At 45.5% G+C, this 12,324-nt stretch overlaps 1 protein-coding gene across 1 annotated transcript; it reads right to left on the bottom strand.

The window, feature by feature from the left end:
• Positions 1 to 2,784: 2,784 nt before the first annotated feature.
• LOC147887762 (pentatricopeptide repeat-containing protein At3g09040, mitochondrial-like) lies at positions 2,785 to 7,936 on the bottom strand. Its single transcript, XM_087393142.1, has 3 exons — positions 7,669 to 7,936; positions 7,492 to 7,568; positions 2,785 to 7,399 (listed from the first exon to the last, which is right to left on the bottom strand). The coding sequence occupies exons 1-3, from the start codon at positions 7,868 to 7,870 to the stop codon at positions 3,707 to 3,709; spliced, it is 3,972 nt and encodes a 1,323-aa protein (XP_087249268.1). The 5' UTR covers positions 7,871 to 7,936; the 3' UTR covers positions 2,785 to 3,706.
• Between the last annotated feature and the right edge of the window lie 4,388 nt (positions 7,937 to 12,324).

Below are 12,324 nucleotides of genomic sequence, written 5' to 3'. Positions count from 1 at the left end.
GTGATGAAAGAACCCAATGAAAATAACCCATATTTATAGATTTTGCTGATCTCATACAATGTGTTATTTATTGACTTTAAATTATGAATAATGATTTTCTTTATGGTCCAATATCAATCACAACCAAAACTTATCACCAAAATTGTTAGGGAAAGGTTCCATATCTTGTTTGAACCCAATGCTTCTTTGTCACAAATTGCTTAATTCCTCTCTCTTTTTTTTAGAGTACAATCCAACAAACGAGTATGTATTTTGCATGTCTAACAATCAGTTTCCAAGAGCTTTACTACCTTCATCAGTTTCAAAAATTTCCATTGTCCTCATAACTACTTAGCTATTAAAACTAATTTTAAATAATCTAGAATTGCTAGCAATCAATAAAGATTTTGGAAACCAGTAATAGTAACCTCCAAAAGTCTCAAAATGGTGTGTATTGTCCTCTAAATGGAACCAATACACATGTTGAATGTCATAAAACTATCAAATTAAAGCTTTACAATTCCCAATAATAATGATCTCTATATTTCTCCAAATGTTTATGCTAAAAAGGTGCTAAACCAATCCTCTTTTGATGTCAAATAGAAGATTCTTGAATATGTGGAAGATATGGTTCTTAAAAGCCTAGTCTATTGTAAGAATGCCATATGGATGTTAAACTCTAGGATGAATCCCATTGTTTAAAAGTGGAGTGCAAAGGATAAACATGGATAAATAGAAGAGAGGCCTAGATTTATTGTCACACAAGGATGAGGAAGAGACAAGAGTGTGCCTTGAATTAGCCCTGAAGTGCCACATGTTGTGTGTGCTACTTTTTTTTTGGGGCCAATGCGCCAAACCTTTATATTCAATTTGTGTTATACAAGTTAGGATTTGCATTGTTTACTGTTCCACATAGCCCTTTTTGTGGTCCACATCTAGTATCACAAAAGGACTCTTTGCTTATCATTTGTATACCATCCTATGTGCTAGTTGCCACTATCTACATGTGTTGCCACAAGTTGGCTATCAATACTATGCTTCAACAACTAGTAGCCCTAAAAACCACGATTAGAGAAGATGACTAGGTGGCAGTTTGTCTCTCCAATATTGAAGGTATCTCCAAATATAGTGAAGTACTAGAAGTACTAAGGGTTGGCCATGATGAGATACGATGATATGGTGGCTATCCTTATTGATGAGGACCATCGTATTACAGAGAAAGATGGACCTTCACTAGAACTTGTGAAGGCATACTACTTAAAGAAAGCAAGAAAGAATGGAAAAGCCCTTGAAGTATACCTATTGCAAGAAGCTCAGACATACAGATCATCAATGCTTCAAGAAAATTGCAAAGGAATAGTCAAAGGAACATGCAAACATGGTTGCAAAGGAGAGTGATGAAGACAAAATGAAGCTGGACCCTACACTATCCTTGAGGAGAAAACTTTCACTGCAAATGTCTTGGGTGTATCTCTTTTAGAAGAGAGAAACAAAGAATGGGATTTCTAGGAACTCAATCTTGTGTGTGTCAGGTGCTCTGCCTTGGGTAGTCCCCACAAATGAATTTAATAAATTGTGTAGGTTTTTGTGTGCCTTGTTTTCATAAGAGGATCCACTCTTTTTTGTACCCAATCAAGTGCCAAGGGGGTTGTTTCGGAGGTACTTCACTTTTAATAGTTTTCCCCATATTACGCCTGGCCGAGTCTTCAGATGCTGGTATTCCCTAGGCTTATGAGCTGGTTGCTTAGACATGAGCCTCTAATCATATCGAGCATTAGCCATGAGAGTGCTCTGAATCATGCTAAAACTTTAGCCTCTAAGATTGCATGGGATGCACAGTGAAGATGTTGACATCATGTTTGTCTTCCAAAATCACAGGGGCGTTGGATATCGTAGTCTTATCAAAGCCTTAGTGTGAGTCTTGAAGAGGTAGAGTGAGTGTCCCTCACTTGAAGTGTCCTAAAGTCCACATGTCCTTTTGGAGGTTGTAGGAAGTCTAGATTAGATTCTATTGTGTGACACCACACATGAGGTCGCGAGATATTCCTCTAGTGAACTCACCTATGATGTAGAGTGTGAGGGTTGCCTGACCTATAAATGAGGTCATTGTCCTTGCTCCATTATCATCTATCACATCAGTCTTTGACCTCCACTCACTGCCTCATCATGTGATTGCTTCTGTCTCCTCTCACTGTTTGAAAGGTCACCTCCCCATCTGTAAGCCTCCATATGAGGAGAGCATGGGCGAGGTGGATCTAGATCCTGAGAGAAGGCCACATGGGCAGCACTATGGCTACCATGGTGCCAGAGATCAGAGAAAGAAAGAACCTGGAGGAGCCATCATGGCTACAACAAATGAATCTCATGGACGGAAAGGTGGCTATGGATGTTAAGCCTGGATCTGGCCTGACAGAGACATGTTTGGAGCAGCACCAAATGGCAGAGAATACCAGGGAGAAAGGTGACTAAAAGGCGAGCCACGTGGCATTGCTTGTGGGAAGGCACATGACCTGCAACAGAGGCTGCATGTGGCGCAGCAAAAGGCGCTTGCAAAGGGGCAGAGGTGGAGGCAATGGTGGGCCAGCCACCTGGCCATAGATGTGCCCAAGGGTGGGGCCAATGGGGGCTGCCCTTGGGGCCTGGCAGCAGCCCAAAAGGGCCTAGCAGAGGCCCTTACATAGGGCTTGGAAGGCAGCCAACCAGTCAGTTGGTTAGGGCTGCAACCAACCAGTCAATTGGCCCATTTAGGATTAGCTGGTCCGTCAATTTGACAGGGCCTCAGCCCCTATAAAAGGAGAGGCCTCGCACCTTGCAACAACAGACATTGCATTTGTTGCAGATCACATTGCACCAATCCCAGTCTTTCCAACGTGCAAGTAGCATCCTGTTACTTGGTGTCCCTATTGACCAGATCCCCACCATAGCCCGGTTGACTTCTTGACACCCTGTTGGCTGGATATCTGTTACTTGTTTCATTTGGCCTGCCAATGGATCTGATCTTCTTGAAGGACCAGTCCCTGTCTAACCTAAACCCAAACAATTCACCTTGCTCACCCAGCCAGAAGGTCTCATGACAAGGCATTTTGTGGCCTTGGAAGGACCAGTCCCTGTCTAACCTAAACCCAAACAATTCACCTTACTCACCCAGCCAGAAGGTCTCATGACAAGGCATTTTGTGGCCTTGATACGAGATACAAGCCCCACATATCCTCCATCACATTCCCCACCACCTGTTTGCTTGACAGCATAGGCCAAATCCTTATGCACAATTCTATAGAGCTGTCCATCCTTCTAGCAGGAACTTTTAGATGTCCATTTACACCACCATTAGTCCCTCACAAGACAACGTTCCTTCATTGAGGACATGACAGCTCTTTGAAACTCTGACAAGAACAGTTTACTTCTCTATCTTTGATGTCAGTGCAGTGGCCACATCACAGTTATTACAAACCCAGAGATTCTTGACAACATGTATGGGTGTTCCCTTGGGTGTATTGATTATGCCACATGCAATAGCAAGCTTCTCACTGCGCCCACATACCCATCTTGCTTTGCATCAACAGATATGGCTCACAATACCCAATGCAAACATGAGACAGACACTTCCTCCATGTTAAGGGAGAGAGATTTTACCTTTGTGCATATATTTTCGCTTTGTATATATATCCCCACCAAGAACAAAATGCACAATCCCTATTGCCAGTCCACCTTCCATGCTTGTTTTCACTCACCTTGCCTCAACCTTCTTCTCTTCTTCCTGTATGTAAGCAATTGCATAGATGTTGGACATCAAGACATAAGATGCAGCTTCCTTTTCATCCAATTGCACTGCATGTTCAAAGGCCAGTCTTCCAAGCTCCACGTTACCCCACTTTCGACAAGCACCCAACACCATTTGCCAAGCAACAAGATCAGGATGAAAAGGCATCTTCTTCACAATCGCTACTGCCTTGTCTAATTGGCCTGCACGGCCAAAGAGATCAACCATCCCAATGTGGTGCTCAATAGTTGGAGTGATGCCGTAGTCTCTGCTCATGGCCTCAAAATAATTCTGGCCCTTGTCCACAAGACCAGTATGACTGCATACAGTAAGGACAATAGAGAATGTGACCCCATTTGGCTTTATCCCTTCTCCTCTCATTCTCTCAAGCATTTGGAAAACCATGTCACTCCCTCCATACTGGGCATATCCTGCAATCACTGCATTCCACGAGACGTCATCTCGAACTGGCAGCTTGTCAAACGCTTCCCATGCTTCTGCAAGCGAGCCACATTTGGGATACATATCCACCAAGGTATTGCCCACAACAAGATCCCTTTCCAGCCCCCTTCTGACTACCTCAACATGCATTTCTCGGCACTTTTCTATCGTTCCTATGCAGCCACAAGCTTTCAAGCTGCAAACAAATGTGACAGCATTTGGAGAGAGACCCTCCAGTTGCATCTGTTCAAGACAGTTGAGCGCTTCTTCACCAAGCCCATGCTCAGCATATCCTGCCATGAGTGCAGTCCAGGAGACTATATTCCGAACAGTCACCTTGTCAAATGCTTCCCATGCTTCTGCAAGCGCGCCACATTTGGCATACATATCCACCAAAGCGCCGCCAATTACAATCTCTCTTTCCAGCCCCCTTCTGACTACCTCGGCATGCATTTCTCGGCCCTCATCTATAGCACCTATCCTTCCACAAGCTTTCAAGCTGCAACTAAATGTAACAGCATCTGGAAAGAGACCCTCCAATTGCATCTGTTCAAGACAATTGAGTGCTTCTTCACCAAGCCCATGCTCAGCATATCCTGCAATCAGTGCATTCCACAAGACCTCATCTCGAACTGGCAGTTTGTCAAGCACTTCCCGTGCTTCAAAAAGCAAGCCACATTTGGCATACATATCCACCAAGGTGCTGCCAAGAACAAGATCCCTTTCCAGCCCCTTTCTAGCTATCTCATCATGTATTTCTCGGCCCTTGTCTATCAATCCTATGCTTCCACATGCTTTCAAGCTGCAAACAATTGTGACAGCATCCGGAGAGACACCATCCATTTGCATCTCTTCGACACAGTTGAGCGCTTCCTCACCAAGCCCTTGCTCTGCATATCCTGCAATCAATGCATTCCACGAGACCTCATCTCGAATTAGAAGCTTGTCAAATGCTTCCTGCGCTTCTGAAATGGAGCCGCATTTGGCATACATATCCACCAAGATGTTGCCAACAACAAGATCTCTCTCCAACCCCTTTCTGGCTAGCTCGGCATGCATTTCTCTGCCTTTGTCTGTTGCTCCTATGCTGCCACAAGCTTTCAAGCTGCAAACAAATGTCACGCCATCTGGAGAAAGACCCTCAACTTGCATCTTTTCAAGACAGTTGAGTGCTTCCTCACCAAACCCATGCTCAGCATATCCTGCAATCAGTGCATTTGACGAGACCTCGTCCCGAAATGGCAGCTTGTCAAACGCTTCCCGTGCTTCTGCAAGCGAGCCACATTTGGCATACATATCCACCAAGGTGTTGCCAACAACAAGATCTCTTTCCAACCCCATTCTGGCTATCTCTGCATGCCTTTCTCGGCCCTTGTCTATCGCTCCTATGCTGCCACAAGCTTTCAAGCTGCAAACAAATGTGACAGCATCTGGAGAGAGACCCTGTGATTGCATCTGTTCGAGACAGTTCAGCGCTTCCTCACCAAGCCCATGATCGGCATATCCTGCAATCAATGCATTCCACAAAGCCTCGTCTCGGACTGGCAGTTTGTCAAATGCTTCCCCTGCTTCTGCAAGCAAGCCACATTTGGCATACATATCCACCAAGGTGCTGCCAATAACATGATCTCCTTCCAGCCCCTTTCTGACTATCTCCTCGTGCATTTCTCGGCCCTTATGGATCGCCCGTATGCTGCCACAAGCTTTCAAGCTGCAAACAAATGTGACAGCATCTGGAGAGAGACCCTCCAGTCGCATCTGTTCGAGACAGTCAAGCGCTTCCTCACCAAGCCCATGCTGGGTATATCCTGCCACAAGAGCAGTCCACGAGACCACGTTTCGCATTGGCAGCTTGTCGAATGTTTCTTGTGCTTCCACAAGCGAGCCACATTTGACATACATATCCACCAAGGTGCTTCCAACAACAAGATCTCTTTCCAGCCCCTTTCTGGCTATCTCAGCGTGCATTTCATGGCCCTTCTCTGTTGCTCTCATGCTTGCACAAGCGTTCAAGCAGCAAACAAATGTGACAGCATTTGGAGAGAAACCCTCCAGTTCCATCCTTTCGAAACAGTTAAGTGCTTCCTCACCAAGCCCATGCTCGGCGTATCCTGCAATCAGTGCATTGCACGAAATCTCGTCTCGAACTGGCAGCTTGTTAAATGCATCCCATGCTTCTACAAGCGAGCCACATTTTGCATACATACCCACCAAGGTGTTGCCAGCAACACGATCTTTTTCCAGCCCCCTTCTGGCTATCTCAGTATGTATTTCTCGGCCCTTGTCTATCCCTCCTATGCTGCCACAAGCTTTTAAGCTGCAAACAAATGTAATAGCATCTGGAGAGAGACCCTCCAGTTGCATCTGTTTGAGACAGTTGAGTGCTGCCTCACCGAGCCCATGCTCGGCATATCCTGCTACAAGTGCAGTCCATGAGACTACGCTTCGAACTGGCAGCTGGTCAAACGCTTCCTGTGCTTCTGTAAGTGAGCCACATTTGGCATACATATCCACCACAGTGCTGCCAACAATGAGATCATTCTCCAGCCCCTTTCTCGCTATCTCAGCATGTATTTCTCGACCTCTTTCTGCATCTTTCAGCCTAGCAAAAGCCTTCAATATGACAATGAATGTATACTTGCTAGGATGTACAGAATCCTCTTGCATTTTCTTGTAGAGGTTGAGGGCATGCTTTGAATCCCCAAATTCAGTATAACTCCAGATAAGAGAAGTCCAAGAATACTCATTCCGATTAACCAACTTGTTGAAAACGTGCTGAGCATCGCACAGGCTTCCAACTTGCACCAACATTGGCACGACATAGTTCCCAAGAGATCTATGATCTTCCAGCCCATTTTTGCACAGATAGGCATACAAGCGCTGAGTATACTCTAGATTTTTCTTTGTTCTGCACTTATGCAAGATACATGTAATGTTCTGAACTGAAGGCGGCTGGAGCATCCGTTCCATAGACGTGAGGGCCTCCTCTAAGCTGAGGGCTTCCCAGCCACTCTTCTGGCGCAGTTCTTTTGCTTCAGATGCATCAACCTTTACTCCAACCTTGCCACACTTCACCAAACCATGGTCTTGTGCCTGACCAGTGGATGCTTTGGCCTTTTTCTCTAGCATGTCTTTAACCGAACCTGGATTGTACCACCCATCTATGCACGGCGACTCCTTGGAAATTTTATGCTTAAAGTCTGGAGATCTTGGATTTTTCTGTAATTATGATTCACAAGAGACTCGTCAGACTAGCCAATCTACAAATGTACCTGTGGAAACCATTAAGGTCAGACTCTTCGTTCGCTTACTTTGCTCTCTCGGCTGTCCCACAACTGGGAGGGGTCCGTGAAGTATTCCTTCCATAAGCGCTGGGTCCCCGACGTACCTGCGAAGCAAGACCACAACGAAAACCAATTGCCAGGAAGTGGGTGTAGCCAGCAAAAACGTAAAATATGCCAGCTACGAAAATGCAGTAAAGGCGGTACCTGAAATTGGAAGTTCCTCGAGCACCGCTCCACTGTGCTCGGGGGAAGCCATGGGAGGGTGAGGGATTGGCTGCCTGCGCAGATGAGCTGCCAACCAGTGATGTGGGCAACGAAAAAAACCCACCTGGGCGACGATAGGGCTGCATGGTTTGGTTGCAGTTGTTTGATCTCCACCTCCCCCTGGACATCTGTTCATCATCATCGCGAAGAAGAACCAAGTCCAGAGTCCACACAGATGACTAAATACCTTATGACATTGGGAAGTTTAATGCCAAAAATCCACCAAACAATATCATTATTCTTTTGATATAAAACAAGTGAGTACAAGTACTCGTGAGCGGTTCTCTCAAAAGGAAAACAATTGTCAAGATGATTGGATGGTTAATTTGCAACACCTTTGATGGAAGCGAATGATTTGCAAACTCTGAGAGAGAGAGAGACAGACAGATTAAACCAAAATGGGAGGGGGAAGCCCGTGCATAGGAAAGTCCAAGTGATTTGCAAACTGTGTGTGTGTGTGTGTGTGAGAGAGAGAGAGAGAGAGAGTTATTAAACCAAAATGGAAGAGGGCCACTTGGCAAAAAACTTTGTGGGACACTTTTTTACAAGAGTGTAACTATAGCGCTGCTTGGAAGGCACTGCTAACAATATCATTTTTCACGCAAGGGTCTCTCCTAGTGGCTCTCTAATCTTCAAAAATCTCTAACTCAAAGACCACTCACGCTTTTGAACTCGATTCAATTGCAAAACAATCCTAATTTTGCTAAGAAAATTCCTAGCACTCAAGCTCTTCAGTCCTCCTTGCGACTCTCCCACTCTCTCTCCCCTCTTCCTCACTCCACCTCTCTGGCTCCCTAAATCGCAATTAACCTATTAGCCTAAGCTCTACCTTAATTAATTCCACTCCACTCTGCCTTGCCATTTCTCCCCTTCTCCATGTGTCACTCCCTACAGCCGTTGCTCAACCTATGTCCCCTCCCTCCCTCTCTGATGTCCCTCCCTCCTTTCGCTCAAACCCCCCCCCCCCCTTCCCTTTCCTCACTCTCATGCATTACTGTGAGTGTGAAAGAGAGAGGGGGAAGGGAGCCTGGAGCGAGAGAGAGAGAGAGAGAGAGAGCCAAGCACAGAGCGAGTGAGAAAGAGAGAGAGGGATGCACACAGAGCGAGAGAGAGAATGAGCAGGGTGATTGATATATAGAGAGGAAGGTGTGAGAAAAGAAGGGATCAAGGAGGATCAAAGCACCATCAGATAGACATAGGGTAGCAAGCAGTCAATCTATTGCAATGTGTGTTCTCAACAATACATGATAGGCTTCTTATATAGAGAGAGCCTTTAGAATAGTCAAACCATGTGGGAGCCTCTTATCCACATCTCTCCTTGTGGATATCCTCAATCCACATCTCCACATCTTGTAGTCCACATCCTAGGGTGGCTACTTTAATTCTTTCCTATACCATACCTTAGCCCTTTAATCTATGTGCTCATGGCACCACAACTCTCAACACCTCCCCTTGGTGCCATGAACCCTTGGCTACTGCAAGGTGGTCAGATGTGAGTTACATTCCATCACCTCCCCTTAGTGCTTGCATTGCTACTTAAGGTGGTCAAGTGTGGTTTTACATATCAATACCTCCCCTGGGAGCCTACATGGCTACTCTCAAGTGGTCAGGCTTGATTTACAAAATATAGGCAAGGTTGGTAAGGGTATTCGTTTCTCAATACATTTTCTTCCTGTCATTCTGCTCATGGCTTGATGATGACTCCACGTAGTTGACCTGCTGGTTCTTCAATCTGCAATCTTCTTCCTTGTGTAGCTTCATGCATGATGCTTTGTTCTTCCATGTGCCTTCATGCTTTATGTGTGGATGCCATGTTTTGTGCTATGGTCATCTCATGCACTTGTGCTTTTGGCATGCTTATGACATCGATGTTTGCATTCATGCTTTGCTTTATCATTTGTCGCAAAGGTCTTACCATGAGCGTTTTTTGCTTCAATGGTAGTGTCTAATTGCTAACAATGATTTTGACTTGATAGACACGTAGAGCTCGAAAAGACGATCACTTTTCCTTTTTGGAGCGTGTCCAAATTCTTCTTGGATTGGAAGTTACGGCTTGTCGAAGTTTTATGAAGAATAGGGGGCCTTGATGATGTGGCACAAGGATTCACATGTAGCTTACAAATTGTGCTTAGGTGGCTCTATGCCACATGGAAATGTTTTAACTTAGCTGAGTTAACCCAAGGCTAAGCAAACTTAACTATGATTCAAACAATTGAACCTAACCCCACTAACCTAACCACCTCGGGTAATTTTAACCACATACTCAACCAAGGTTCAAGACATTCAACCATGGTTAATTTGATCTTTGCCACATGTCACTCTGTTACACCTTAGAGAAGACTTTGGATTTTTGAGGACGATGGTGATCGGCGACTCTTGCTTCTAGGTTGCGTCGTCGGTTCGATGGGAGCCTGGCCTTGCCTCAGCTTTCTACTGTGCTATGTGAACGTTAGGAAAGTTGCATTCTCTAGTAGTTGCCTCCATTTCTTCTCCTGCCATTCCTCTGTTGCTCCAACCAAGCCCTCCTTCTGCTTTCATTCCTCTAGTCTCTACCACAGGAGGCACCGTGGTCGAGATATTGAGGCGCATGCGATCAGTCATCATTTTGGATCTGTAGTTCCAACATCCACCGCATGTGTGATTGGAAAGCGATGCAGGGAACGCTCTGCAGAGCAGTTGAGGTTGGTATACAACCCTCGATGGTTTACTAGCAAGCGTGTGGCTCGAGCCTGGATTTCATTTGTAGGGAGCTTGAAGCTTCTGGTCGAGGGATGGAGCACACTATAGAAGCGCTGGAGAAGGAACGTTGCAGAATAGTCGAAAGGCGTAGCTTGTTGAAGCAGAGTTCGTTGCAACTACTTGGCTGCAATTTTCGAGCCATCCAGTAACTGCTTGGCTGCAATGAAGGACTAGCTATGGAGTAGGCAATCTTGCAATGGAGGACTAGAGATGGAGAGGGTAGTCTATGAACTGCATGGGGGCAGCCAGGAGTTAGCGGCTGGCTAAGCTTTAGTCACGGGTCTCAGGGTAGAGTCGAAGGTAGGTAGTTGTAGAAGGTGGTGGTTGTAGATGGCAAGCTGTCCATAGGCACTACTGTGCATGTGCCGTTTGTGAGCTAATTGAAGAGCACAGGAAAGGTGAGTCGAAGGAAATGGCTAGTAGTCAAGAGCTCGACTTGTACTTTTAGAGCCTTTGCTTGTGAAGGTCCTTGTAGGAGCTTACTATTGAGAAAACTCGCTCTTTCTCTCTCTCTCAAGGCAACACTCAAGAAGTCTCACAAAGCATTCTCAACTGCATCTAAAACTAATCTAGACTTAGCTAACCTGGGCTCTGATACCATGAGAAAAGAAGGGATCAAGGAGGATCAAAGCACCATGAGATAGACATAGGGTAGCAAGTAGTCAATCTATTGCAATGTGTGTTCTCAACAATACATGATAGGCTTCTTATATAGAGAGAGCCTTTAAAATAGTCAAACCATGTGGGATCCTCTCATCCACATCTCTCCTTGTGGATATCCTCAATCCACATCTCCACATCTTGTAGTCCACATCCTAGGGTGGCTACTTTAATTCTTCCCTATACCATACCTTAGCCCTTTAATCTATGTGCTCATGGCACCACAACTCTCAACAAGGTGGTGATGGACAGAGCTAGAATCTTCAAGCGGAAGCCTTCGATTAATAGTTGCAGTGTTGATTAGGGCCCTATTTGCTTATGTTAATCCTAACCGCTCACCCCTCATCTAATTAATCCCCAAATAAAACTCATCGAGGGCACCTACTCACACACCCACTCCAGAAATCGATCACGGGCTGCTACCCAAGTAGAAAGGCAACCCTACCATTGGGCTGCTACAGCTTCCCGTAGCAATAGGATATTAAACTTGGGTAATGAGAAGGTAGGGAGAAAGAAAGATCCAAGACCCCTCACACTATGCTAAACATCTCATACAAGATTATTTCAAAATCAATAGCCATGAGGCTCTCTATTGCATCTCCATGCAGACCCCTTCTCCCCCTCTAGCTCAATGAAGAGCCAGCATCTTTCTAGGCTCTCACCAGCCCATCTATCAGATCTGAGCCTTTGACCTTAGGAGGGAACCATGAGAACAGCTTGTCATACCAGGACATTGAACACCAGTTACCAATTGCCTTTCCTTAGGCATGAAGAGCAAACCACTTCACAATTTGAACCCAAGGCGCATTAGACTCAAACAGTTTCAACATCCATTTACATAACAAGGCATTGTTTTTTTCCCTGCATCAACCAGATCCAAGCCACCTTCCCTCTTGGGGACTTTAAGTAGATCCCATGCCACATAGTGAAACCTTCGCTTGGAGCCCTCTTTGGCCCAAAGGAAGGCCCTGAACATTCTTTCTACTTGAGCCCATTGGCTTTTGCCAAAGTTCCAAACAAAGGCTAGATATGTGGTGCTTGTAGAGAGGACATGTTGCAGCACCAAAAAGTGGGCATTCCAACCCAGGGGGAGGCCATTCCATATCAGCAACTTCTGCTTTAGCTTTCCTTTGAACTATTCAAATCTTTGCCTAAGGGATAGGCCCAGTCCAACAGGGGCTCCCAGATACCTAGTGA

Source organism: Dipteris shenzhenensis, chromosome 22 (assembly GCF_047967505.1).
Source record: "Dipteris shenzhenensis isolate YYH24624 ecotype China chromosome 22, Dip_SZ_1.0, whole genome shotgun sequence".
NCBI classification, from domain to species: domain Eukaryota; kingdom Viridiplantae; phylum Streptophyta; class Polypodiopsida; order Gleicheniales; family Dipteridaceae; genus Dipteris; species Dipteris shenzhenensis.
The sequence above is the reverse complement of the archived record's forward strand: the minus strand, read 5'-3'. Positions and strand labels throughout refer to the sequence as shown.

What these genes read in the sequence shown, in the direction of transcription:
- LOC147887762 (XM_087393142.1), bottom strand. Translation starts at nt 7,870, where the DNA reads ATGATGATGAACAGATGTCCAGGGGGAGGTGGAGATCAAACAACTGCA. An exon ending in CGAGGAACTTCCAATTTCAG is followed by an intron (nt 7,569 to 7,668) that starts GTACCGCCTTTA and finishes CTTGCTTCGCAG; the next exon opens with GTACGTCGGGGACCCAGCGC. An exon ending in GGGACAGCCGAGAGAGCAAA is followed by an intron (nt 7,400 to 7,491) that starts GTAAGCGAACGA and finishes TCATAATTACAG; the next exon opens with AAAAATCCAAGATCTCCAGA.